Source organism: Lepidochelys olivacea (assembly GCF_965140295.1).
Source record: "Lepidochelys olivacea isolate rLepOli2 genome assembly, chromosome: 2".
NCBI lineage: Eukaryota > Metazoa > Chordata > Testudines > Cheloniidae > Lepidochelys > Lepidochelys olivacea.
The window spans coordinates 145690423-145715924 of NC_140412.1; the positions used below are offsets into that span (position 1 = coordinate 145690423).

General features: G+C 42.2%; 1 protein-coding gene across 4 annotated transcripts in view; it reads right to left on the reverse strand.

The window, feature by feature from the left end:
* The window catches only part of TENT4A (terminal nucleotidyltransferase 4A), a 148466-nt gene that overhangs the window by 54941 nt on the left and 68023 nt on the right, over positions 1 to 25502 (reverse strand). For 3 of the 4 annotated variants that reach the window (XM_084620256.1, XM_084620255.1, XM_084620254.1), the window contains exons 11-12: positions 13918 to 14076; positions 7047 to 7211 (exon numbers count right to left, since the gene is read on the reverse strand). In XM_084620256.1, the coding sequence (XP_084476382.1) occupies positions 7047 to 7211; positions 13918 to 14076 (324 nt within the window). The remainder of the gene's footprint in view (positions 1 to 7046; positions 7212 to 13917; positions 14077 to 25502) is intronic. The other variant, XM_084620257.1, reaches the window with a different exon arrangement.

Below are 25502 nucleotides of genomic sequence, written 5' to 3' on the forward strand. Positions count from 1 at the left end.
CTAAATTTTTAGTGGTTTGCTTTTGAAGCAAGTCATGCTGTTCAGTGGTGTTCTCATTAGTAGCAAACTCAAGGTAATGTTTATTAGGAATTAAGCCAAGGCTCTTGGCTCCTACACAGTAAATTTTCTGTTCTAAAAAAGTTTGTAAATAAATGAATCCGTTTCTTTTGTTAGTAAAGTTGCCCTCTAGACAGATCCTCAAGAAGAGAGCAGAAAGTTCATCCTGGCTCTTTAGGAAATACTTCTGGTAATGAAGCACCAAGACTTGAGGCTGAAGGAAAAACCCAAAGTATATACCATAAACATAGCAATTCTGTTAGCTGGAGAGTGGAAAAATCCTACAAAAAGTTAAGACGACAACTTCTAGCTGCACTTCTTGGCCTCACCTGTACAAAGTTTGCTGCATTTACATAATGAGCTATAGATGCAAATAGATTAAAAATAGCAGTGTTTGGAGAGATCCAAGGCAGGCACAATTGTCCTTCTCACAGCATTTCCAAGATCTATATAAAACACTAGAAATCTTATCATGAATAGATGCAAAGTTAATCTAGATTTTCTGTCATAAAGAGTAATTGTATTGGGCTCTTAATCACAAACAGCTTGCTGTCTTCAGTCAGCCTGAAGAGTAGCTTCTTACCCCTAAAAAGCAAGCCTCCTAGTGTCACAAGAGGGGCTGAAGAGTGATGGAAAACGTTAAGACTCATGTGATTAGGTACTGGCTACAGAGTGACCAGAAGTCAGGAAGTAAGTCCCTTCTTTGTAGCTTGATAAAGACAAAATATCAATTTTATCTGTAATTTTGGCATCTTTAGATTCATCGCCCTGGACAGAAATATTCATTCATGTTCACTTATCCAGTCTAATTGAGTAGAAGCAGAGTTTCTCTTCTTTTAAATTAAAAGCCTGTTGGCAATATGCATGAACTGGCCACTCTCTTCCCCAGACTAATACAGCCAAAACTAAAGAGAAAACTAGAACACAATTTGAGACATTATGATAGTGCGGCATTTTAACTTCAGGCTCCATCCCCTCTTGCCACAGCTGGAAGATAATCAAATCCCATGTTAAACCAAACTTAGTATTTCATATCCTGTATGTATACATACGTCTGTCTAGTACAGTAGATTCATATGGGAGTAATCAAAATTACAGGCAAACTGTTTGTTATTCTCCCATGATAAACTCACTGCTCTGTACAGAAGTTCGTACTCATGGGAAATAGTAAACAGTAACCATAGCACACTAATCATTTAGGGACGGTAACAGTGAACATATGGTCATTACAAACAAAACAAACACCATGCATCTGACAAAGTGGGTATTCACCCATGAAAGCTTATGCTCAAATACATCTGTTAGTCTATAAGGTGCCACAGGACTCTTTGCCGCAACAACAATGGCATTTATCACCAAGAAAGTTGCTATCCAGTTTCCACCAAAGAGAAACTGCAAATTGAGGAAGTGAATATAAGGCATGAATGAACGCATCAGGTCGGAGTAAGGCCCGGTCTACAGTACGTGGTTATTTTGGAAACCCAGCCGCGCTGTGCTGTTCGTGTTTAGTTTAAAGGACTCATCCCTGCTCAGAGCCTCATCGGAGTCACGTGGTGGGTGGGTGTATGTGTTGGGAGGGTGGGGGGGGAAGGGAGAGGAGGGTGTTGTGTGAAGTGATCATCCCAGAGAGCCCACAGGCCCTCCTTTTATATGGCAAACCCACCAGGCATTGCTTGCTATGGGAAAGGGGCCGGGCAGTTTGAAAGCACTGAAATGAATGCGGAAGAAGCAGAACCCCGCATGCCCCTAGGGCTTACCATAGCTGCCTGCAAGCTGAATTCTGTTGCCCAGCTGCATGTGATGGCTTACTCACACCAAAGTGGCAAGCACTTCAGTATAAGAGGCAAAATGAGACCTTGTCCAGAAAGAACATGTGCTGTGTACTATGAATTGCCTGTTTCACTGAGAAAGAGTGTCCCCTTTGTTCTCTAAAATATATATCTTTTAAAATACTACCCTCCCTTTTTCTCCTCCCGCAGCAGGTGCAAATGTTTCAACGCGGCTCCTATCTACTCCGTGCCAGAGGCTGGTCCAGATTAGAAGGCAGAAAAAACGAACTCGGGACGACATGTTTGCTGAGCTCATGTAGTCCTCCCACACGGATAGGGCCCAGGTGAATGCGCGGTGGCAAACAATTGCGGAGTCGCGTAAACCATTACATGAATACGAAGAGAGGAGAGATGTGCGTGATGAGAGCAGGCAGGATGCTATGGTCAAGCTCATGGGGGAGCAAACTGACATGCTCCGCTGTATGGTGGATCTAATGCGGGAAAAGCAGCAAAACCACAGACTGCCGCTGCAGCCCCTGTATAACCGCCCTCCCTCCTCCCCAAGTTCCACAGCTTCCTCACCCAGACGCCCAAGAACACAAGGGTGGGGTGAGGTGGCGGGGAGAGGCTACGGGGACGCACACAGTCAACCCCAGAGGATTGCACAAGCAGCAGAAAGCTGACATATCCTAAATTTTGATTTGGTTTCTGGACCTGTCCTTCCCTCCTCCTCCACCCCCGAACACAATACCACCCCCCCAGCTTCTGATTTTCCTCAATCTTTTGTGCAACAAATAATAAAGAACGTTTTTTGTGACAATTGTGACTTTATTTCCTTTCATATATATATAGGGAGCGGGTAACTTTAAGAGAAACAAACAACTCTCACACCGTACCCTGGCCAGTCATGAAACTGGCTTTCAAAGTTTCTCTGATGTGCAGCGTGCCCTACTGTGCTCTTCTAATGGCCCTGTTGTCTGGCTGTGCGAAACTGGCCACCAGGCGAGTTGCCTAAACCTCCCACCCCACCATAACTGTCTCCCCCTTACTCTCTCACAGATATTGTGGAGCACACAACAAGCAGCAATTACAATTGGAATATTGGTTATGCGGAGATCTAACCAAGACAGTAAACTGCGCCGGCGCGCTTTCAAACATCCAAAAGCACATTCTACCACCATTCTGCACTTGCTCAGCCTATAGGTGAACTGCTCCTTACTACTGTCCAGGGTGCCTGCGTACGGCTTCATGAGCCATGGCATTAAGGGGTAGGCTGGGTCCCCGAGGATAACTATAGGCATTTCAGCATCCCCAACGGTAATTTTCTGGTCTGGGAAGTAAGTTCCTTCCTGCAGCTGTTCAAACAGACCAGAGTTTCTGAAGATGCCAGCGTCATGCACCTTTCCCGGCCATCCCACGTTGATGTCGGTGAAATGTCCGTTCTGATTCATCAGTGCTTGCAGCACCATGGAAAAGTACCCCTTGCGGTTTATGTACTGGCCACCCCGGTGTTCCGGGGCCAAGATAGGGATATGCGTTCTATTGCCCTGCCGCAGTTAGGGAACCCCAGCGCATTAAAGCCATCCACAATGGTCTGCACATTTCCCAAAGTCACTACCCTTGATAGCAGCTGGTGAATGATTGCGTTGGCTACTTGCAGCACAGCAGCCCCCACAGTAGATTTGCCCACTCCAAACTGATTCCTGACTGATCGGTAGCTGTCGGGCGTTGCAAGCTTCCACAGGGCTATGGCCACTCGCTTCTCAACTGTGAGGGCTCCTCTCATTTTGGTATCTTTACGCTTCAGGGCAGGGGACAGCAAGTCACAAAGTTCCATGAAAGTGGCCCTATGCATACGAAAGTTTCTCAGCCACTGGGAATCATCCCATACCTGCAACACTACGCAGTCCCACCAATCTGTGCTTGTTTCCCGGGGCCAGAATCAGCATTCCACGGCATGAACCTGACCCAACACCACCATCTGCACGCCAAAAAGGCTTCCGGAAATTCGAATAGAATAATTTCTAAATAATTTCGCACTGTAGATGTACCCTAAGATTATGACATATTACATTGTTTTTCAAACTGGGGTCCGCAGACCCACAGGAGTACACTTGGTCCCCTAACATGCAGGAGGTGTTGGGAAGGAGGGGGAGGAGTGGGGACAGGGTGCGCTCGGGGGAGGGGAAGGACAGGGGTGGGAAGAGTTGGGGTGGGGCCTTGGGGATCTGTGAAAAATTTAAAATAAAAATGGGGGTCCTCGAGTTGCTGAAGTTTGAGAACTGCTGCCATATTAGATGGCATTTAAGACACTGGATGCCCTTGAAACTCTGATATGTTTTTACATCTTTTCCCCTTCCCTTCTGTTCTCCATGTCAGCAAAATGTAAAAGCTACTATATTAGAGTATTTGGAAAGCACCTGTCTGAAGAGGGAGAAAAACTCAGAATTAGAGTTTAAAAAATGATTTAGGGAATCCCAAACCAGAAGATTCACCTTGCATTTAACAAGGTCGCCTATCAATTCAGAGAGTCTTTTGTAGGTCAAAGTGAAACCCTGCATTCACATGAACAAGGTGGCTGAAGGACATTGTCCTGACAAGGTATAGGAAAGTAAAGGAAACTCTAAATACTGTACAGAGGCATTTCATCCCAGATGGATGAGTGGACTAAGTTAGAAATCATATACATCTTGGTGGGCTCTGAGAGGTGTGTCTTTGCCCAACAACTTAATACCCTTGAAGAAAGAAACAAGAGTACTTCTTGACTGATGTTCACTTATTTATAAATAGGAATGCTGAAGTACTGCATGCTTTTCCAACATCTTTAAGGAAAGGTATGGCCTCAACTCTCTTGGTCTTTTCAAAGGTGATGTTTTGTACAGTAGCCCACAAAACAGTCTTGACAAACATTTAACATGTCTACACCATTTGAAGAGAACATTTTTACATATATTCAATCCTAACCCAGATTTTAGGCCCCAATTCAAACCTATCTTCTCTGGTATCTTTGTAGGATTTTTTTTTTTTTAAACTCTTGTTGGGAGAAGCCCAAGAAAGACTGATGGCAATGTCCACTAAAACCTGCCTTAAGAATGGAAGAGATTGGTAAAAGTAATTCTTCTTATCCGCTTCAGACTCTATTGAACTGTTCCAGAATCATTTTATTTTATTTGGTCAGTCCTGATTTTTACTGCCAGAGTTTATCCTAGGAAAAAGCAGCAATATCACTGCTGGGCTGATGGTATGAGTAACTAGCACAATGAAGCACTGGCAGATGCCAGACAAGGCCAGAATAAATTATATGAAGAAATCAATCTGTAGTTGGTCTGCAATTATAAAAACAATTCAATTAATTACTTCAGAATCAAGCTTAAGGTATCAATTCCTCTCCCATTTTCCTTTCTTAGAGGAGGGCTCAATCAAAAGACATACTAGCAAAGTCCTTTCAAGTTTGTCTTTTCACATCATTGTATTTGGAAAGACTGAGGCAGGCCAGATGTGAATATGACAAAAATTAAGAGTTAGAGTTTTCTAATAGTCTTGCTTCCTTTCACGGTACTTTGAGTCTAAGATTTAGAAGGGACCTGTTGCTTTAAGGAAACCATGGAATCCTAGCTCACATCCAAGCACAGTCAGACAGATTCCTCCCATCTCCTCTCCTGACTAGATTAAAACTAGTCAGTAAGCTGTTGATTCAGGACAGAGCACATGGAAGGCAAGTGTATCTTGCCCTGGGGAGAGAAGGGAAATGGGCAGGAGCTGGGAATATGAGTTGTAGTTGACATTGTGGTGACAACTGAGGGAGTTTTCCTCCCCTGATCTGAACATGCTTGCAGGATTTTTGCTCTGATACAGATTCCATCAGTGATCAGAAAGACAATGTTGGTTCAGAGGCCAGTCTGCTGCTGTCCCCAACTGCATCTCCAAACTGTTTTCCAGCGAAGTGAAAGAATTAGTTGCAATAGAGGCATGACTGTGTTCCTGAGAGTGAGGTAGGCCTATGTCAGGAATAAAGCTGCCTTGCTAAATCCTTGGCATGACCCCAATCTACAAACAACAAAGCAGGAGCAGTTATGCCCCTGGTTATAAGAGGAAGTGCACCAAGGTTTTTCCAAGAGGGGGTAAATGAGACGAAAGCTCTGGTACCAAGAAAATCTGCCCCAAGGGCAGCTGTCTTCCATTCCAAGTGCAAAATTTCTTTTGAGTACAGGAACAGTAAACCTTTGCTGCTGCTGGAGCTTATCTACTGACAAGAGCTGGGAATCTATCCTGGGGCTTTGGTGAAGACCCTCTCCTCTACAGATGGAGGCCAAGCTATATTGAGTGGGAGAAAACTGCTGGGGGAACCCCCAAAAAATAAAGGAGTCATTTTCCACAGGAAGTATCCTTTAAAAAAAGACTCATAGAACACGAGCAAACATCTGTAGAGACATTCCCAAGTTAGTCAGTCTATATAGCTCTGAGTATCTGCGATTAATAGTCCTTGGTCACAGGTGAAAAACTGTGAATGCAAATTATTGCAGGAAATCCTTCAGATCTCAACAGAATCTAGGTAACAACTGCCCTCAAACTTCTCAAGAAAAAAAAAAAAAGGCACAAAAAGTAGTCTCAGAATTTTATTGTCTGAACTGTTTCCTTATAATTAAGGCGCAAGGAGAAATTACAGATGGTTTTGAGGGGATAGCCTCATGAATACCTGAATTACTGGAAGACACTGAGGTAACTATTCATAAAATTTACAATTGTTCTTTGCAGTCTTGCACAAAATCCTCCAAGTATTTGGTAACTGAAAGATGAACTCTTGTACCCACATTTATACCACTAACTGCTCCTTTGGAAACTGGATTCAGATTTATATCCTCTGCTGGCAAGGTTAAGATGTTAATCTACTTTTATCAAAAAGAATGGTTAGGAAAAAGGCCAGCTGGATTGCAGTTTATGTATTAACCAGAATGGGCTACTTAAAATAGCTCATTTTATTTTTTTTTTTTATAAATAATTTACTTGATATGATCACAGGTCTTACTTTGCAGTATGGGTTATCAATTATATAGTCTAATTAAAAAGCAAAATACTTATTACATTCTTGTTAAGATATGAAGAATTCACCATCAGGAAAGTTGTTTACACAGGCTAGGACCAACACCAGATACAGCGGAGGATAGTTTAAGGAAAGAATTCATGGAATCAAATTAAAATTAAAGTAAAACAAAAACGTACCTTCTGATACAAGTGGGGGCTTGGCAGAGGATTGGGGGATGCAGAGGGAACAGCAGGAGAGGGCATGTGGTGAACAGCTTTCAGAGATGGTGCCCCTTCACTGTCAACCTGTCTGCAGGGAAGTGGAGGACCAGCGATGGTAGGTGGAGGGACAGTAAACCTTGTCTAAGTGAAAGAGGGGTGAAAAATATGTCAGTGAAGTGTCCAGAATACACTATACAGGAACTCAATGCACAGATTCTATTTAAAAAAGTATGGCATACTATATGTAATTACCCAATACTACTACTAACTACATCTCGCATTTAAACACACATTTCTTGGCATTCATTCACAATTTCCTTTAAGGTTTCCAGTGTCTAAAGCAGGGGTAGGCAACCTATAGCACGCGTGCCAAAGGCTGAATGCGAGCTGATTTTCAGTGACACTCACACTGCCTGGGTCCTGGCTACCGGTCCAGGGGGCTCTGCATTTTAATTTAATTTTAAATGAAGCTTCTTAAACATTTTAAAAACCTTATTTACTTTACATACAACAATAGTTTAGTTATATATTAAAGACTTATAGAAAGAGACCTTCTAAAAACATTAAAATGTATTACTGGCATGCAAAACCTTAAATTAGAGTGAATAAATGAAGACTCGGCACACCACTTCTGAAAGGTTGCCAACACCTGATCTACAGGGTTGTATGTTTCTATTTTTCAATTTGCAGAAGTGCGGACATTAGAGTTTCTGGACACATTACTAGTGAGCTTTATAACAGTCAAATTGACAGAAACAAACCTGAAAAGAGAGTTGTCCCTTAAGCTAAATACAAAATCAAAATACTCAAGCAGTCCTCCTCAAACTGAAACCAAAACAAGCCTTGCATCACACTCAGAAAATGGAGGTTACTCACCTTTCACAGTAACTGTCTTTCTTCAAGATACATGTGAATCTCAAGCCCTTGATTGGAGATTTTACACTAGCCGTGTCCATTTGGACTGTGCATGTGCTCTATACAACCTCATGCTGTGCACCGAAGCTACAGGTGGTTGCATGGGCAAATTGCCTTCAGATCCTTTATCTGAATATGCAACAAAAAGCAATTCAAAGCAGAAGGCAAGGAGGGCAGGTAGTGGAGCATCCATAGGGGGACACATCTTAAAGAATCACAGTTCCTGCACAAAAGGAGTAGCCTCCTCTTCTTCGAGTAGCTTCCCAATGGGTGCTCTACGTCAAGTAGCTCCCAAGCAGTACCCCAACAGGGAGGAGGGAGCTTCGGAATCAAGTCCAAGATTGAGTAAGCAGAACCAAGTGCTGCATAAGATCTGATAGCATGAACCAAGGTATAGTGCTTTAGAAACAGTATGCACTATGGGCCACGTAGCAACTCTGCATCTCTTAGATATTGGAATGTTTTTGAACAAAGATGTGGAAGAGTGCTATTATCCTTTGGGAAGGTAAAACACTAGCTGCATTGTAGCAAAGAAATAATACACCCAGAGATCCTCCTCAAAAATCACTGAATAAATTGTGGACCCATTGGATCTTTCTGTGATGGAGACAAGCAAGGCTTATTTCTGAAACTGTTGAGTTCTATCCAGATAAAAGGTCAACGCCTGTCTCACATCTAATTTATGAAAGGAGGTCTCATGCTGAGATTTATGTGGTTTAGGGAAAAATACCAGTAGATGAACAGACTGGTTAAGATGGAAATCTAACACCACCTTAGCTAGGAATTTTGGGTGAAGCCATAAGACCACCTTGTCCTTGAAAAATACCATAAACAGGGAGTCTGCCATCAAGACACCAACCTTTCCAACCCTTCGGGCAGACAAAATTGCTACTAGAAAGGCCATCTTCACAGATAAGTGAAGCAAGAAGCAGGTTGCCACAGACTCAAATGGAAGTCCCATTTAAGTACAAGGTTGAAATCCCAAGTTGGAGTAAGATCCTCAACCTGGGGAAAAAGGTTCCCAAATTAATTAATAAATCTAGATGACACAAGATAAGCAAATATAGAAAACCCCTCTAAAAGGGAATTAATTGCGGATATTGCTGTCAGATGAACCTTGAGAAATTCAGAGTTATCAGATAGCTCTGAATTTCATCAAGTTCAGCAGATAACCCAAGATATCCAAGAATGGAGACTGTTCAGGCACAAGGCGATGACAATGACGACACCAGTGGTTGAACCTTTTCCGTTTCTGAAGGTAAGCAATTAGAGCCGACTCCCTTCTACTGTTTAGTAATACCTGTTGTAAACCTGCCAAGCAGGCAGAATCTAATCCCATGAACCATCAAGGAGCCATGCTTGGAGGCAGAAGATCCCTAGGTTGCGGTGAGGCACACAACCTGCATCCTGAGAGAGGAGATGAAGGATGGTTGGAAGCTTGAATGCTGATTGAACACTCAGGTGAAACAGGTAAGGATACCAAGCTTGCCCCAGCCAGGTTGATACTACAAGGATAACCCTGGCCTTGCTCTGTCTGATCTTGTTCATCACTCTTACAGTTAGTGGTGTTGGAAGGAATACGTAGAACAGGCTCTTCATCCAAGGAAAGAAGAAAACATCTCCCAAAGAGTGATGACCTATGCTTTCTGTTGATCAGAATAAGGGATATTTCTTGTTACTGAATGTGGCAAATAGGTCCACCTCTGGAAGTCCTCACCTTTGGAACATCCCATGAAAAATTTGACAGTCCAAATCCTATTTGTTGTCCTGAGAGAAGCACCTGCAGAGCATATCAGATGAGACATTCTGGACTCCAGGAAGGTAAACAGCTGAGATCTGAATCTGATGGGCTATACACCAGTCCCACAATTTCATAGCTTTACCACACAGGAAGGGGTATCTTGCTTCTCCCTGTTTGATGATATAAAACATGCAAGTTATATTGTCTGTGATGATCTTGATTGATTTGCCCCTGCTAAGTGATAGGAACTGAAGGCATGTGTTCCTGACTGAGTTCCAACAGGGTAACATGGAAACAGACTTCCTGAGGTGACCATCTGCCCTGAGTTGTGAGGGTTTTGAGGTGTGCTCCACACCCCAACAGTGACATGTCCATTCTTACAGATATTTTTGGAACTAGATAGATGAAATCAACACCTGCACGCAGAGTTGATTTTTACACCAATCTAAGGAGCTCTTCATCAGAAAGGGAACTGTTTGTCCAAACTCTCTCTGGTTGAGAAATAGATCCTTCTGAACCAGTGGAGGTAGAGTGTTGCATGCTTGGTCATGAAGATGTAAGCTGCCATATGAACCAGGAGCTGCAATCACTTCCTTACTGCGGTATGAGGGATTCCCTTTAATTGTCCCCCACCAGATTCACTGAAGTTATGAATCTGTCTGTGGAAAGGAATGAAAGTCCTGGCTGCCAATTAATCCATTTATGCCCCTATTAATTGTATTCTCCATACAGGGGACAGTGAAATCTGGTCTCCCCCCATTAAATCTGGTCTTTTGTGTGATTTTACCCTATACTATACAGATTTCACAGGGGACACCAACGTTTCTCAAATTGGGGGTCCTGATCCAAAAGGAAGGTGTGGGGGGGAGGGAGGGTGGAGGGTTTGCAAGGTTATTTTAGGCAGTTGCGATATTGCCACCTTTACTTCTAAGCTGCCTTAAGAGCTGGGTGGCTGGAGAGTGGTGGCTGTTGGCTGGACGCCCAGCTCAGAAGGAGATGCCCTACCAGCAGCAGCACAGAAGTAAGGGTAACAATCCCATACCATTACATTCTTACTTCTGTGCTGCTGCTGGCGGTGGCGCCGTCTTCAGATCTGGGATCCCAGGCAGCAGGCACTGCTCTCCAGCTGCCCAGCTCTGAAGGCAGCGCCGCTGTCAGCAGCAGTGCAGAAGTAAGGGTAGCAGTATCGCAAACCCCCGCTACAAATCCTTTTTGGGTCAGGACCGCTACAATTACAACACTGACATTTCAGATTTAAATAGCTGAAAACATGAAATTTACAATTTCTTAAATCCTATGACTGTGAAATTAACAAAAATGGACTGTGAATTTGGTAGGGCCCTACTCATCTCACACGGAAGTGTCTCTGGAGTTGCAGAATTCCTGCGGTACTAAGCAGGTTGATACTAACTCAGCAGTTGAAGTGAATGGTACTACTGATCTGGAGCGCGTATGTGCCAGGTATGAAGGTATCTGGCACTTCAATTTTGCTGGTATTGACGGAGACAAGTGGAAGCAAAGGCACTGATAAGTCTGATTTAGATGTTGCCTTTCTAGAGGAGTGTATGTCCTAGGCTTTCCTGTCCTTCACAGACATCACTGGGGGTCTGCTGGAACTGTGCTTCTCTGAAATACTCCGGGATCTTTGCTGGTACCGGAAGAAGAGTCCTTCATCTCCATGGTAGTAAGTTGCCAGATCGAGGCCTCCAACATCATAGACTTGGAGGGAGATCAGGATCTTTTTAGAGGCGGTTCCTTGTGGTAGGAGACTGAGCTCTTCTTCTCTGGAGCCTTCTGTAGTCCTCCCCATCTTAAGGGAGTCCTTTGCTGAGGTCAAAAGGGCACTGGATCAGCCAACAGCCAGATGTACTGACGGGTCTCCTAACCTAGCTGGTCAAAGTGAGCACTCCATCATCAGAAGCTTCAATTTGGTCTCCTGATTCTTCCATGCCCTAGATTTGAGAGCCAGGCAAAAAAAGTTACACTTTTGGGAGATATGGGCCCTCCCAAGCAACAGATACACAGTGTGTCCACTGCTGACCAGGTTAGCCTTCTGAAAAGAGAGGCAGCATTTGAAGATTGGCAAGCCAGGCATGCCCAGCCAGGCCAAATAAGCTCCCTAGGAAAAAGGGGAGGAAAAAGGAAGAAGGAAAAATCCCAAACCTCTCACTACTATCTAACTAATTCTATACTAACAACCAACACTAACTAAAAACACTGAACTAATTACAGAACAACTGCAAAACATGCTAAGGCATGCACAAGGCTGACATGATAGAGCTCCACCTCAAGCGAAGGTGGTAGAGAAGGAACAGAGCGATTTGCCCTAACAGCCCTCTACACACTCGGTGTGCAGCACAAGGTTGTATAGAGCACATGCATGAACCGAACTGACACTGCTAATGGAAAGTCTCTGATCAAGGGCTAGAGAGGTGAATGCACACATGAAGTGGAGCGCCTACAGGGACACCACTCGAAGAATGTGATCTAATTACTGCCACGTGAGACCAAAAAGCAAAAGTCATTTAATTGAGAATGCCTTGACTCTGGAATGCCCAAGAGTTAAAGTCTAGGGACTGCCAGCAGAATCTTTCAAGAAACTGACAAAAACAAGCTCAAGAAAAGATGGTAGTTTGGCAGTTGTTCAATCTGGAACGTGTTTGAGAGAAACTGGATCACTGCATTTACTTTGGGAAATGTGCAACTATGCACAACTCTCACATTTGAGCTATGAGGGCAATGATTCATTTCACAAAGATATCTACAGCGGTCTAATCTACAGAGTACTTTCTATAGACATCACTGCCAAGCAGGTGTACTCATTAGGTCACCCGCCATTTGAAGGAAATGGTTTCAGTGTAGTTACTACAGACTTGTTATGCTCCTTCATATCTCCAAGCGACCACAGTGATATCAGCCCTGTCACCATGTGATTGCCACTGAAGAGCCATAAACATCACATAACATGTGGCATAACTGGGTGCACAAGTAGACTTGAAAGCATAACACATAGGCCATCTTCCCACCCGAGTCATACCAGACCAAGATATATTACACACCAGGGCCATGAAATACAAACCTGAACTGTCAAGATGAATCCAATTAATGTCCTCAACCCTGATAAAGTTATCCTCCGACCATAAAAATCCCACAGACAGCAGACCTCTCATCCCTGCTAGAGAGTCAAGAAACACTATCTGATGTGGTCCTGTAACTGGGACCAGGCTTCTGAGTCTAACAAAAACCAAGGGGAAAAAAACCACAAAAGCCCTTCTTCCCTGAAAAGGTAACTACACAGCCAAATATACTATCCCTGAAGTTCACCACTCTGCAACAGTTTCAGATTCCTCTCTCTCAACCACTCAACCAGCTTTCAATACAACCCATAAAACTGTAAAATGTCAACTAGCCCATAACTGCAAGCATTAGAAGGGCAGTCTTCATTTCAGCTTATTAGCTCTTACTCCTTACTAGAGAGCACTGGGCTGTAGGGGAGACATAGTATGTTTTCACATATTGTAATCATCTGCTTGTCAGTACAACATTTTTGGCATAGATTTAATACAAACAAGAAACCGATAAGGGTTCTACCCAGAATGTGTTTTACAAATAACCCCCTGAAGAAAGAACAGTTGACAAGCATACAACTTTGCAGTCATCTTCCAAAACTTAGTATAGAAAATATGAAGTTTTTGTAGTGACCCAAAATTCTCAGGAACACCACTCAAGTCCTGGATAGAACAAGACTCCAAGACTCATAGTTCTTAAGATAAGCCAAATACTAGTTTAGAAAGGTGGTATGGAGGAAGAATTGCAATTTTTAAAAACAGGAAGTTAATAAGCCTTGAAAATTTGGAGAGCTCACAGGTAATCCCAGATCTTGCAAAAAGCAATAAGAAGTTTGACACTTTCCATTTTAGTCTTATTCTTATGAAAGTCAAAGAGCATGTTGTAAGATGGGCCACACGTATTGGGACGCATCTTAAAATAATTCATTTCTTTTCATTTTGCTGTTAGAAATGCACTTTTTTGTTAACACCTTCAGCAAGCCCAACGAGTCTTTTTATGAAATGCTTCTACAGTGTTCAGAGTTCTTTAAAATCAGACTAGTACAGCACAGTGCAAATGGCCTATACTTGTGGTTTGAATACTACCTCATTAAAAAAGTTACTCCAATTAGTTGGCTCATACCTGATTACTGGCGGCCATTATCAAGGTTCTCGTAGGTGCAGACTGAGGTTTACCACTTGGCATAGGCAATGCTGGTGGTAAACTGGCCATAAGCTGAGTCGGTGCTTGCAGATTGAACTGGTAAACATTAGGAGCTGTGCAAGGTGGCGTATCAGAATCCTTTTGGCAAAGAAAAAGGGGAAAAGAAAAGCAACTTTACAGAAAGTACAGTATACACAGACTATGCATCTGTAAATGCAATGATTCAATAACTGATAGTGTAAATACTGTAAGATCTGGGTTAAAGCCAGTGTGAAATTAAATACACGCTGGCACTATATTTACTTTATGTAGCAGTTTTAAGAGTTAACTCTAAAAATCTGCATTGAGAAAAACAGTTTAACAATATCAGTGGTGATCTCAGATCAATTTCCTCTCAGCTCAGACTACAGCCATATGTGAAATTAAATTCTCTACTCTCCCAAGTTAAAAGTCATGGGGACAAAGGTAGGAAAGAAGAAAACAAGGAGAGCAGCACTGGTAGATACACAGGATCTGGAATTTTAATCGTTGGTATAGGATCAGAACTTTGAGCAGTTTGCTGGTAATTCAAGTTATTTGTACTTATCTGTACAGAGAAGTTACTCACTGGTAATTGTTATAGTCTTCTCCCATCCTACCCAGCAACAGCAAAGTTAGGGCTCCACCTACCAAGAAACAAGGAGACAGACGATCTGCCAGTCATGACTAAAATACAAGAACCAAATCATCCACTTCCTTTCTGGTTAAAGTTCTCTAATCTTATCTACTACTTTCCTTTGGAAGACAATGACACTGTACTAGGGGAAGAGAGAAGCATTAAGGTTGATAGAAAGGAATACTATGACAATTACCTGTCAGTAATTTGCTTTCCATATGCCCTCTTCTCCCATCATGATCAACATCAATTACAGACAAGTGGTGAGCCAGAGGCGGTGGTCTTACTACTATGGTGCTTGGAGCACTTAACTGCCAACAAAATAAGCAGACAAGCACAGTTCCACCTATTAATATCAGATGAAGATGTGAGGAGACAGCCAGGTAGCTGTCTCAAATATTAATGATTGATTCTTCTACTTTGAGTCCAAGAAACTGTCATGCATCTTACAGAAGATTTTAGTCATTTGGACATAAAAGACTATCTTTAATCCACTGATGTCTTGACAAATGTTAAAAAGAATGAACAGGTAGTTTTTCTAAAATTGTTAATGTAAGACGGTTTAATTCAGGGCTTACTTGACATCCAGGGGGAAAAAAATCTTCCTCCATTTCAAAAGAGAAAACAAATATAGGTGCATCAGATACACCAGACTAAGTGAACAAGGCAGTGGACTCCCTCTTAACATGGGTCACTATCCAGCTGTAAGCTCACATGGATGTTGTAAGAACTGAAAGGTTCCCAGACTGAAGAATCAGTCTTATAACCAGATGCTCCAGGAGTATAATGCTAACACATTTTTCTTGGAGTGAGGAGAGGATTAGCCAGAGACTCTTGGCTGACAGACATGCTTACTAAAGTGAAGACTGGTGTGTGATGATTTGCTAGGAGGCAAAAATTCCCCAGTAGTCTGTTTAAAAAGAATTCCGACCTGGAAAGTTATCAAGCGGGTCAGAGATGTATCTTCTCCAAATGATGAGAATTCCATAATCCAGATAGTGACGAATCCTCTCCTTTGATTTCTTCAGTAGAGAGGTCTGAATGACAATGCTGTCCACATAAGAATTAAGCAGTATGCTGATCCCCTTCTGACAGAGAATGGAACAAAGTTTACAGAACTAAGTCAAGCATATCCCAGGGCAATATAAAGTAGTGCCAATGAGCTGGGTGGACTGGGATATAAAAATAGACCTTCAAAACCCAATGTTGGGTGGCGTGGAAATAAAGATGAGAAGCCTATCAACATCCAGAACAAGAGTACAGTCATCTCTTTATGAGAATGTATTGAACAAAGCACTTATCTACAAGAATGGGCTGCCACAGAAAAAGGAGTGGAAAATAGAGACACTCCCCAAGCACCTCTGAGCAGTGGGAAGAAGTTACTGTTGCAGACTTCTGAAGGCACAGAAAACCGCTATATCTTCAGGTCTGTTTGCATCTTGAGGCAAAGTGGCAGAAGGAATTCACTCATTGAAGAAAGATCTTTGCATTCCACAGGGAGATAGTTTAGTGATAAGTCAGTGCACAGATGGCTATCTACCAGATCACAGACATGGTAATGGATACCTGCCATGCAACAAATGCAGTCTGAAATTCTCAGGCAGTTTTGAACATGCAACCTATGTGATGTAGCACTATAATCCTAACGGGTAAAACAGCTAGACTATATGGATGGGTAGATGAAATTTCACACTCCCCCCTCCCCCACAATGCGTAGCTTTGGTGTTGCATTAGAGGCGGTGTGTGTGTGTGTTGGGGAGTGGAAGAATTTCAATGGACAATAAGTCCAAGCAAGGACCAGAAGCTACCATAAATCACACTAATTTAGGTAGGGAGGCAGAAGCAGCAGGTGGGAGGGTGGATACTGTTGGACCTGCAACCCTTAAAAGATATGCAGAGTTTGAACTCTGTGCTATTGCAGGTTCTAGTTGCAGTCAGTGCCAGATCATTCCAAAGGGAGGACCTGAAACAAAACTCCAGGGCAGTCAACCCATCAAGTAGGAATAGTGGTGGACAGAAATAGCAGCCTGTCTCAGGACTAGAACACTCCTTTGAAATCCTTTTGAAGTCAGACAACCTCTGAGGGATGAGAGAGAGAGAGAGAGAGAGAGGAGCCAGTAGCAATGCAGGAATGCCTACTAAAAGGATACGTAGTTCCATGGCCAAAAGGGGAGTTTCCCAAATTTTGGCAGCTGTTTGGCTTACAGGAATCCAAAAAGATTGCCCCATTCTCCTGAGAGAGGCAAAAGAGACTGCAGACAACATACAGAAGAGAAGGAATATATGGAAACACAAAGCTTCCAAAAACAGAGCCACTACAGTGGGTCTTACTGGTGGCTAATGGTGGCCAAGACTCAAATCTATAGGCTCCAGAGGGGTCTAGCCAGATGAAGAGCTCTCAAGCTATCATAGCATGTTACATAGACATAAACCAGACAACGCAGAAAGATGAGGCCAAGACTCTGGAACAGTACTTTATGAATGAGAGAAGACCGATTCTGAGCAGTCAGTTTAGAGCCCAACAGGGGTTGGGGGAAGGGGAAAATAAGTATTTCCCCTTTGGTATTTGCAGGAAGGCACAGACAAAGTGTTTCAAATTGGAGGAGAGATCAGTTCAGAGGCCATTCAGAATTATCCATGGGATTCTGGGACCTGCTCACATCACTTTCAACCTCTGTGCTGAAAATAGTTATTCCAAAGCTGTATGGAAATTGTTTTAAAAGACACTGGCAACTTAACTAAATACATGGGCTGAGATCTGTAAGTTTCCTGAAGCACTTAATCTGGGTGAGACAGACTGGAGGAGAGATTGGTTCCAGGAATGAAAATTTGTCATCCCGTTTTCTTTGATCCTGACTTCTCTCCCAAACCAACATATTTGGGATGTAATAAAAGAAAGATTAGTAGGCAGAGAGAGACCAGGAGGTAAAAAGTACCCAACCAACAAATCATCAGGCTTTAGTCATGACCACTGCTTAAAGCACCTTACTGCTCAGGATGCTTCTGCAAGGAATTAAAGTAAAGTCTGTAGCACTTTATTAGGGATTAGTGGATGACCATATAGTAGTTTAATAGGATTTCCACTGTGGCGTCCAGGCCCTTTCTGCTCAGAAGGCTGCAGTTAAGTTTGTTGAATGAGGTCTTATGCCATTTGGAATCAGTTTATCTGCAGCTGAAAAGGCTTGTGACACAGCACTTGACTCAGCGAGCTATGGAAGACTGGATATTTTCAAGCCCAGATACGTTGAATGGAAATAAAGATGTTTTAATAAAATATAGCTCTCTCATAAGATATATTTTCACTGCTTCTCATATATAGCAAGTAACATAACAGTGTGGATGTTAATTTGAACAAAAACAAGAATATTCCACATTAAGTATAGAAGCAAGAGAATCTACCTTTCACAAAGGATTCTGAAGAACTACTACCCTGTGCTCATGAAAGATGTAGGAGGGCTTAAGTCTTCTATTGTCTAAAAAGACTGACTTCACCTTAAGATGCTAGAGTTACTCTTGAGATTCCCTTCTGGCCTTATTCTGAGATCTGGGTTCAATTCCCAGCTTTGTCAGACTTCCTGTGTGACCTTGGGCAAGTCACTTTGCTTAAGCTCCTCATCTGTAAAATGGGACTATACTAAAGCTCATAGTTGTGAAGATAAACCCATTAGTGTCAGAAGCACTCAGATATTAGGATGAAGGGCAAGAACCTAGACTGGAAGCAGAAATTTTGGGAATTCTTGCTAAAACAACTGTGACCAGGAACCACATCCTTATGCAAAGGAAGTGCAGGGAGTTAGCTGACCAATTTGAAGGGAAAAGTTCTCAAACTTGTAGCACTATAGGCAGATCCAAACCAACACACTACCCTACCAGAGGCTACCACCACATGACCTACAAGACACCTAAACAGGCCTGCACTTTTGACGCAGTTTAACAAAGGGACATAAAAAATAGTTGTGACGTGTTGTAATCCCAAGATTAGGTGATTCAGTAAGAATCTATGCTAAGAATCTAGAAGAGCTGGAGCACCTGGTTTCTAATCAATGAGCTTTTTATCTTTAAGCAGACGATGAGAAAACCCAAGCAGCAGATAGACATGTGAGCCAAAGCATCTGTTCCTTGGGGAAAAAGAATCTCACTTTTGTGGATGCAAGAATATCTGAGGTAGCCTAGCTCCCCAGGTATCTGCTAAAACAGTTAATCTTTCAAGGGCCGCTTCAAGTTTTCAGCTAAATGCAAAAAAAGTCTGGCCAAACAATGTCCCCATCCTTATATGATTGTGTTGACTATCAGCCCATGAGAAAAAAAACTCTATTGGTTCAATGTTTAAACTTCAACTTCTTGTGACCCCTTGGTGATTTATGTAAGACATGCTCATATTGTGTGATTGAATTCCCTCTCAGTTGATCCTGAGTGCCAACCTGACTACTCATCTCTAACAGAAGCTGGTCCAATGAAAGATATTACCTCACCCACCTTGTCTCTGTACTCATCACTACGAAGTTGATGTGCTGGATCCTACAGCACTGACTGCATTCCCTAGGTACTGTGTTACTTCAATTGTCTTCCTCAATCTGAAAGGCTGACATTTGTGGTCAGACTACTGGGAACTGGATTGTAGAGGGAGGATCCTATTGCATGGGCTGTCACCATTAATTGAGGGATTGAAGCTCTGAATGGTATATTCCCTTTTGTTTTACAACTTCAGCTGGGAACAGTTGTAGACACAAGCAAAATCCCTGAAGCTTTCATGTGCCATCTTGACTTGACACTAGACTAGTGTAAATAGCCTATGAGCTGCAGGTAAAGATATATGGATAATATTGTGTTGACACGTCAAATCAATGCCTAGATCTTGTCAAACCATTCCTGTGCCTGGAAGACACTGGCTCTCAAGCTTAAGTGGAGAAAAAACCTGAGGAACTCAGTCTAACACAACTTATGTTCCTGAAGCATGGAGAGGAGCCTTTTAAGTTGCTACTTGCAAGTTTTTTCTTGCACATCATTTGCTGTGATGAATGCAGTGTAAAAACAGGTATATACATGAGTCCCTAAACCCTCAGTCAGTTTATTAAAAAATAACACATTTATGAACACTGGTAGTCCAGAAAGTATAAAACACTACTATTTAGTCTGAGTTTTTTTTGTTGGTGAACAGAAGTTGCCAGGGACTGGGCCTGACCAGAATAGATGGATAAAACTTCTGTCAGATGGTCTACTGCAATATTAGAGTAGTTTCAGCCTGAATTTCACCTTTCATCAACCAGTTCAGCCACTTATGACTAAGCACAGGGCCCTAAGCACCTATCATCTGGAGGGACAAGTTCTATTTTGCTCTTGGCTCAAGGAAGTGTGATCTCTGATTTTTATTACTCTTGCAGTTGGAGGAAGGATCATGGAGCTCCAGAATGTATTTATTCTTAAAACGTGGTATCACTTGTCCTTGTGTCTGGACAAAGGCAAACCCCTTGTTATAGTCATACTAACTACTTTGACTAGATGGAGGGCTGAATCCTTTCCATGACAGACTTCCCTCATGTTCCAGATCTTTCCTTTATGGAAAGAGTCCCTTATCTGTAACAAGGAACAAAAAAGGAGCATCTTCCCTTAAAAAAGAGTAGGGAAGACAATCTGGCTTGTCTTATCTGATATGACTGTGTCAAACTTCTTCCAGACAGGATCCCACTTGAATTCTGAGGCACATCGGATTTTCTGGAACTGGTGCCTGGCTACTGAGTTAGCTAACAGGTCTTGCAACCAGCCTCAGGAGTCCTGCTTTGACTGGCAGAAAAAGAAGGTTTTCAATTATATTAGTTTTTCAATTGTGTTAAGCTCTTGATGTTTAAGATGTAGGCTAACATGATTTTAAAAAAAGCACACTTTTCTGCCTGGTGAGATGTGGCCATGTAGTCCATAGATTCGTCCCCCACCACCACAGTAATTAGGAAAAAAGTTTGTCCTGGTTTTGGGAGTGTAGGCATTTTAGGTTTTTTTTACTGGGACCTTGCAGCTGTGCAAGTACACTGGCAGACCAAAGCAGCTTTAAAGTCCCTTCTCAGGTGCTTTTTGCATACAGCCTTCTGGGAAGGAATGCCCTCAACGGGAATTACCATGTCTCTGAAAGGGATACCACTACTACAACCACCCTGGGTAGGACAAGAAAGTTATTTGACCTAGTACCCTGCAAGACTTATGGGCTTGAGTAAGCCATCTTCTTTGGTGGGAGTGTCTCACCCTCCTGAGTAAATTCTTCAAAAGATAAATGAAGGGAGGATGGCAACTTCCGCTTCAATTTTGGATGATAGATATTTGCCTTTTGTGTTAGTCTGTTCAGCCATTCCCATCTTCTGCCAGGCTCTCAATGGCAATCATCCACTTCCCCTCCATGGTTTGAAACAGAGAAATAGTGTCTCCTGTTTCCTTGTCTCAGTATTATGATCCAAATTTGAATGGTTTAATTTTTTCAGAGTAGTCGCCAGAACTTGGTGAAATTTTTAGCTTTTGGAGATCTTTATTCCCTTGTCTTTCAAGGGGGCGGGAGGGAAGGGGGGCTGTCTTCAGCAGAAGACTAACTTACTATCTAAAATCTGCTTTTGGGTTTTAGCCAATAGCCTAGTGAAGGGGTCCTGAATCCCAGCATTCCTCATCTAATATTTGGAGAAAAAGTTAAGAAAAACACCTGTTAAGAGCTTCAGAGGTCTTCCTGTTGAGAATGAGAGAAAGAAAGGTCTTCCTGTTGAGAATGAGAGAAAGAAAGGATGCTTGAGTACTTGAAACATGATTAGAATACCCACTTAAGCCTGAAATGAGATGCTTGACCTTTAAAAGGTAGACTAGACAAATAGTTTTGAACCCAATCCTGAGAAGTCTTCAAATTGTCACAGAAAATTCTGTTTGTTGAGTCCCAAAAGATGAGGATAAATTACCATCTTGTGAAGTATCAGATGGTGTAGAAGAATACAAAATCCCCAGGAAGCTATGCAGACCAAACCTGTTCCCCTCAATATTGTGGATTTTTGTGGTCAAGAAGTTATAGCAACACTCCCCGCTTCCACAGTTCCTGAAAGGGACTCCTTGCAGGTGAACTGACCTTTAGCTTGCTTTATTTCCCAAAAGGACTAAGATCTGTAAATTTTGGTCACTTAAAAGGAACTGGAGATTTCATGTGTTGCTGCTCCAAAAAAAATCAGCTGTAAGAGCTAACACTGCAATGTATAAAACCAGGAGTGCTGAACTGCCAAGCTGCTTGTGCCGCCAGAGGAAAATAATCTGGACTGAGGGTGAAAGGAGTATGGTCAAGCCCTTGAGTCCTGTGGACTAGACGGGACTGCCTGTTTTCAGGAAAAGGGTACAGCTCATGTGTGCACTTCAGGGAGAAGTCAGGATCCAGAAAAGAAGATATACTGGGGAAAATGGAATTTTCCTATTGATTCCCTGTAGGCCCTTTTTAGTGGCTGAATAGGTAGGAGGTCTCTGTACCAAAGGATTTTTCCTTGTTGCCCTTCTCCATTCTTTCCCCATTGCCCACATTACCCTGTGAACTGGAATTTTTCCCTCCCTCCCTCTTCCCTTATTTACAGGAGTGATAAGTAGCCAGAGAGGCCAAGTGGGAGCTAATTGAGGCATAGGGCTGCACTTCATGCTACCAGCCCAGAAAGGGGGAGGAAAAAAAAAATGGAAAGAAAGCAAGCACACTGGTGTTTATATGTTAATACTCGGTTATTACATAGCATTTTTCATATCAAGAGCTCAGAGTGCTTGATAGAGGAAGGTAAGTATTACAAGGCAGCAATGTGCAGTTTTGGGCAATTTACTTCACAAGAGTTCACTGACAAGCAGGAATAGAACCTTGGTGGCCTCACTCCTAGTTCAGTGCACTAGCCACTGCATTGGATTTCTCCTTCAGATATGCTTTGAGGGATCATTTCTATGAGATATACAGGATCATCATGTCTCTTTCCTTCTTGGTAAGTGGAGCCATAACACTGTCTAATCACCACTGGAGCAAAGTGGGAAGGAGAGATACCCAAGAAAGCTTTTCTATCCACAGTAAGTTATGAGGTGTGGATTTTATGAACATATGCTATCATTAATGTTGTATGGTTTTCATTATAAATGCTTTTTAAAAAAAATAAAAACAAAAACAACAACCCCCCCGATTTTACAAAGCCTTCATATTTAGGACTGCAACTGTAGGTAAATTCTCTGCCTGTAGTTAAATTTCTGACAAATGGACAAGATTTTGGTCATTTTTTAAATTATGGGAAGGACCATTGTAAGAAAAAAGTACTTTGAAAAGTAGCAGGGCTGGAGCAAGAGTTGGGGACTGAAATTGGTCAGTCATTGAGGATTAGTGCCTTTACTTTGTTTTTTGGTGGGTTTTTTTGGGGGGGTGGGTGGGGGGGATTATTAAGAAGACTAAACTGAAAGTTTACTGAATATACCAAGTTGGCCACTACTAAGATTTTAAAAATATGCATAATACTCCTTTAATTTCACTGCACACTCTTCTGTCAGTTCTGAATGTGGGCTGTTAAGCTCATCTGCTGTTTTGTTGACATTCAACATATGTGAAAAACCTTAATATTAGGAAAAGGAAAGATCTGCAGGCATGGAAAACAGTGCACCTCAATTTAAGGATTTCTGCAATTTGTTGCATTACACAATATTCTGTAAATATTATGCTTTAATTCAAGTAAATTATGTTTCATTGTGAAGACAGAGCCCAGAACAAACCAACAGAAAATGAATAAAGATGCCATATTCCAATATCACAGCTGTACAATTGAACTCAATTAGTTAAGTTTACAACAGGTGTTGCATGTATCACATTCTCCTTTTTCCGTGCAAGTGTTAACTTCTCAGACTCTAAGGTCAGAAGGGACCATCGTGTTCATCTAGTATCCCTCTCCTGCAAATTGCAGGCCACTGAACCTTACCCACTCCTGAAATAGATCCCTAACTTCTGGCTGAGTTAATGAAGTTCTCAAATCATGTTTTAAAGACTTCAAGTTACAGAGAATTCACCTCTACCTCCTGAATGCAAGCTTAATATTGTTTTAATGTAATGTATTTAGGTGTACATTTAGTGCAGATGCTTGCCCACCCTGAAATGGATGGTGTCCTTCTCATGTGTCCTTGATACAGGGTGGAAAAGAAGGTAGTTTTGGCATTCAGATTACCTCAAAGACACGAAGACTTCTTATAAATTAGTGAGCTCTTCACTGCAATGGTGTTGCAATAGCCCAGGATAATTCTGCTTGTTGATTAACATCCCCAGACGACAAGTGTGGTTCCCCCAACCCCTCTCCAAACCATGACTATTATTGAGTACTCAAGGTGGTTATTAGCTCAACTCCTATGGCCAGCCACATTCTTGATCTATAGTGATTGGGATGGGATTGAGGTGAGGCACTTGGATTTCTTCCATGGCCTGAAGTGGTCACTACCTTTTATTTTGAAGCTAGGTCACATGTGTGTCAGGGCAGTAAACCTATTGGAGAGTCTGCCCTCAGAGCACTCTAAAAATGCTATGGTTTAATCACCAACAGGGAGAGAGAGTTCTTTTGACGATCAATTATTTGGGTGGGCTTATAAAAAAACCCTTTTGTTCTCCATCCCCAGGAGCGCTCTTCTCAGGCTCAGTCATCACAGGTCATCTTGGATGAAAAATTAATCTGCAACCAAGGAAGCTGAAGGGAAGGTGGGTGGAGCCAGGGTAGCAGAACTGTTTGAATCTGATCACAGACTTGCAGATAAGGCCAGAGATGACTGATCATACAGGAGGTCAGACTACATAAGAGGCTACAGGACTTCCCCCAAGTTAATTCCTGTGCAAAACAGAGCATGTCTTTTAGAAAAACATCCAATTTTGATTTGAAAATATCCAGTGATCAATTGTTTAAAAGTTCTTTAAAATTCCTGTGGTTTTTTGGAAGACAAAGAGAAATATTTTGCCTTTCACCACAGCTTCTGTCAGATCTTAAAACAGATATATCTCAGGTGAACAGCTTGGTTCATTGTGGATGCCCCTGCTCATTAGCAGATTACATTACCTCCTATTTTGAAGAAAATACCTATTATTTTGCAGAGAAAAAAACTGATTGGGTTCAACCAGACTGTCCATGAGAAGACGAAACAAATTCTTCATTGATTTTAGTTCCAGCCAGCAGTGCTCCACAGGATTGAGGAAGTTTGGTGCTACCACCTGTATCCACAACTTTCCTGGCTGGTGTATTGCTTAGCCCATTTCTAGTGGAAACTGTCAGTGCATCCAATAATGGCAGGCTGCCAACTTCTTAAGTACATCCTATGCTGCTGCGGAATTACCTGTTTACTTGTGAATCATGTTATTTGGGGTTTTTTAAGTCTCATGATCTTCTGAAGCCTTGTGAATTTTTGTTCTTATTTAAAAATGGGCTCTGACTTCAGTCTCACATTTAAAGTAACAGACTGCACTCAGGCAAGGTAAGGGAATAGGGAAATGTGGGAGGAAACTGCAGAGGCGAGGTGAGGAGTAGGAAACTGAGGGGAAGAAGTGACTATGAAGTCATAAGGCAAGAGAATGAGAGAAAGATAGGTATAGCCCCTTCCCCAAACCCAAAATGAAAGGAATATTCCAAGCGGCCAGAGTAGGGAGATACATGTTGTGTATAAATTTAAGGTTGAATTTTGAACCTGAAATGAACACAAATCTGGGATGGGCTATTTATGCTTGAGATGAAAAAAAATGTAAAACCATGTATTAACTTTTGAAGTTTGATTTTTTGGCATCTGCTTCTGAATGCTTGTGGTTGGCACTACTGCTGAAGGGAGCCATCCATTTGATGACAACCTGACTAACTTGCTGTGTGCTTAATCTTTCCTGTGTGATTAAGATTGATGACTGTGACAAGACAGCTGTCTTAGA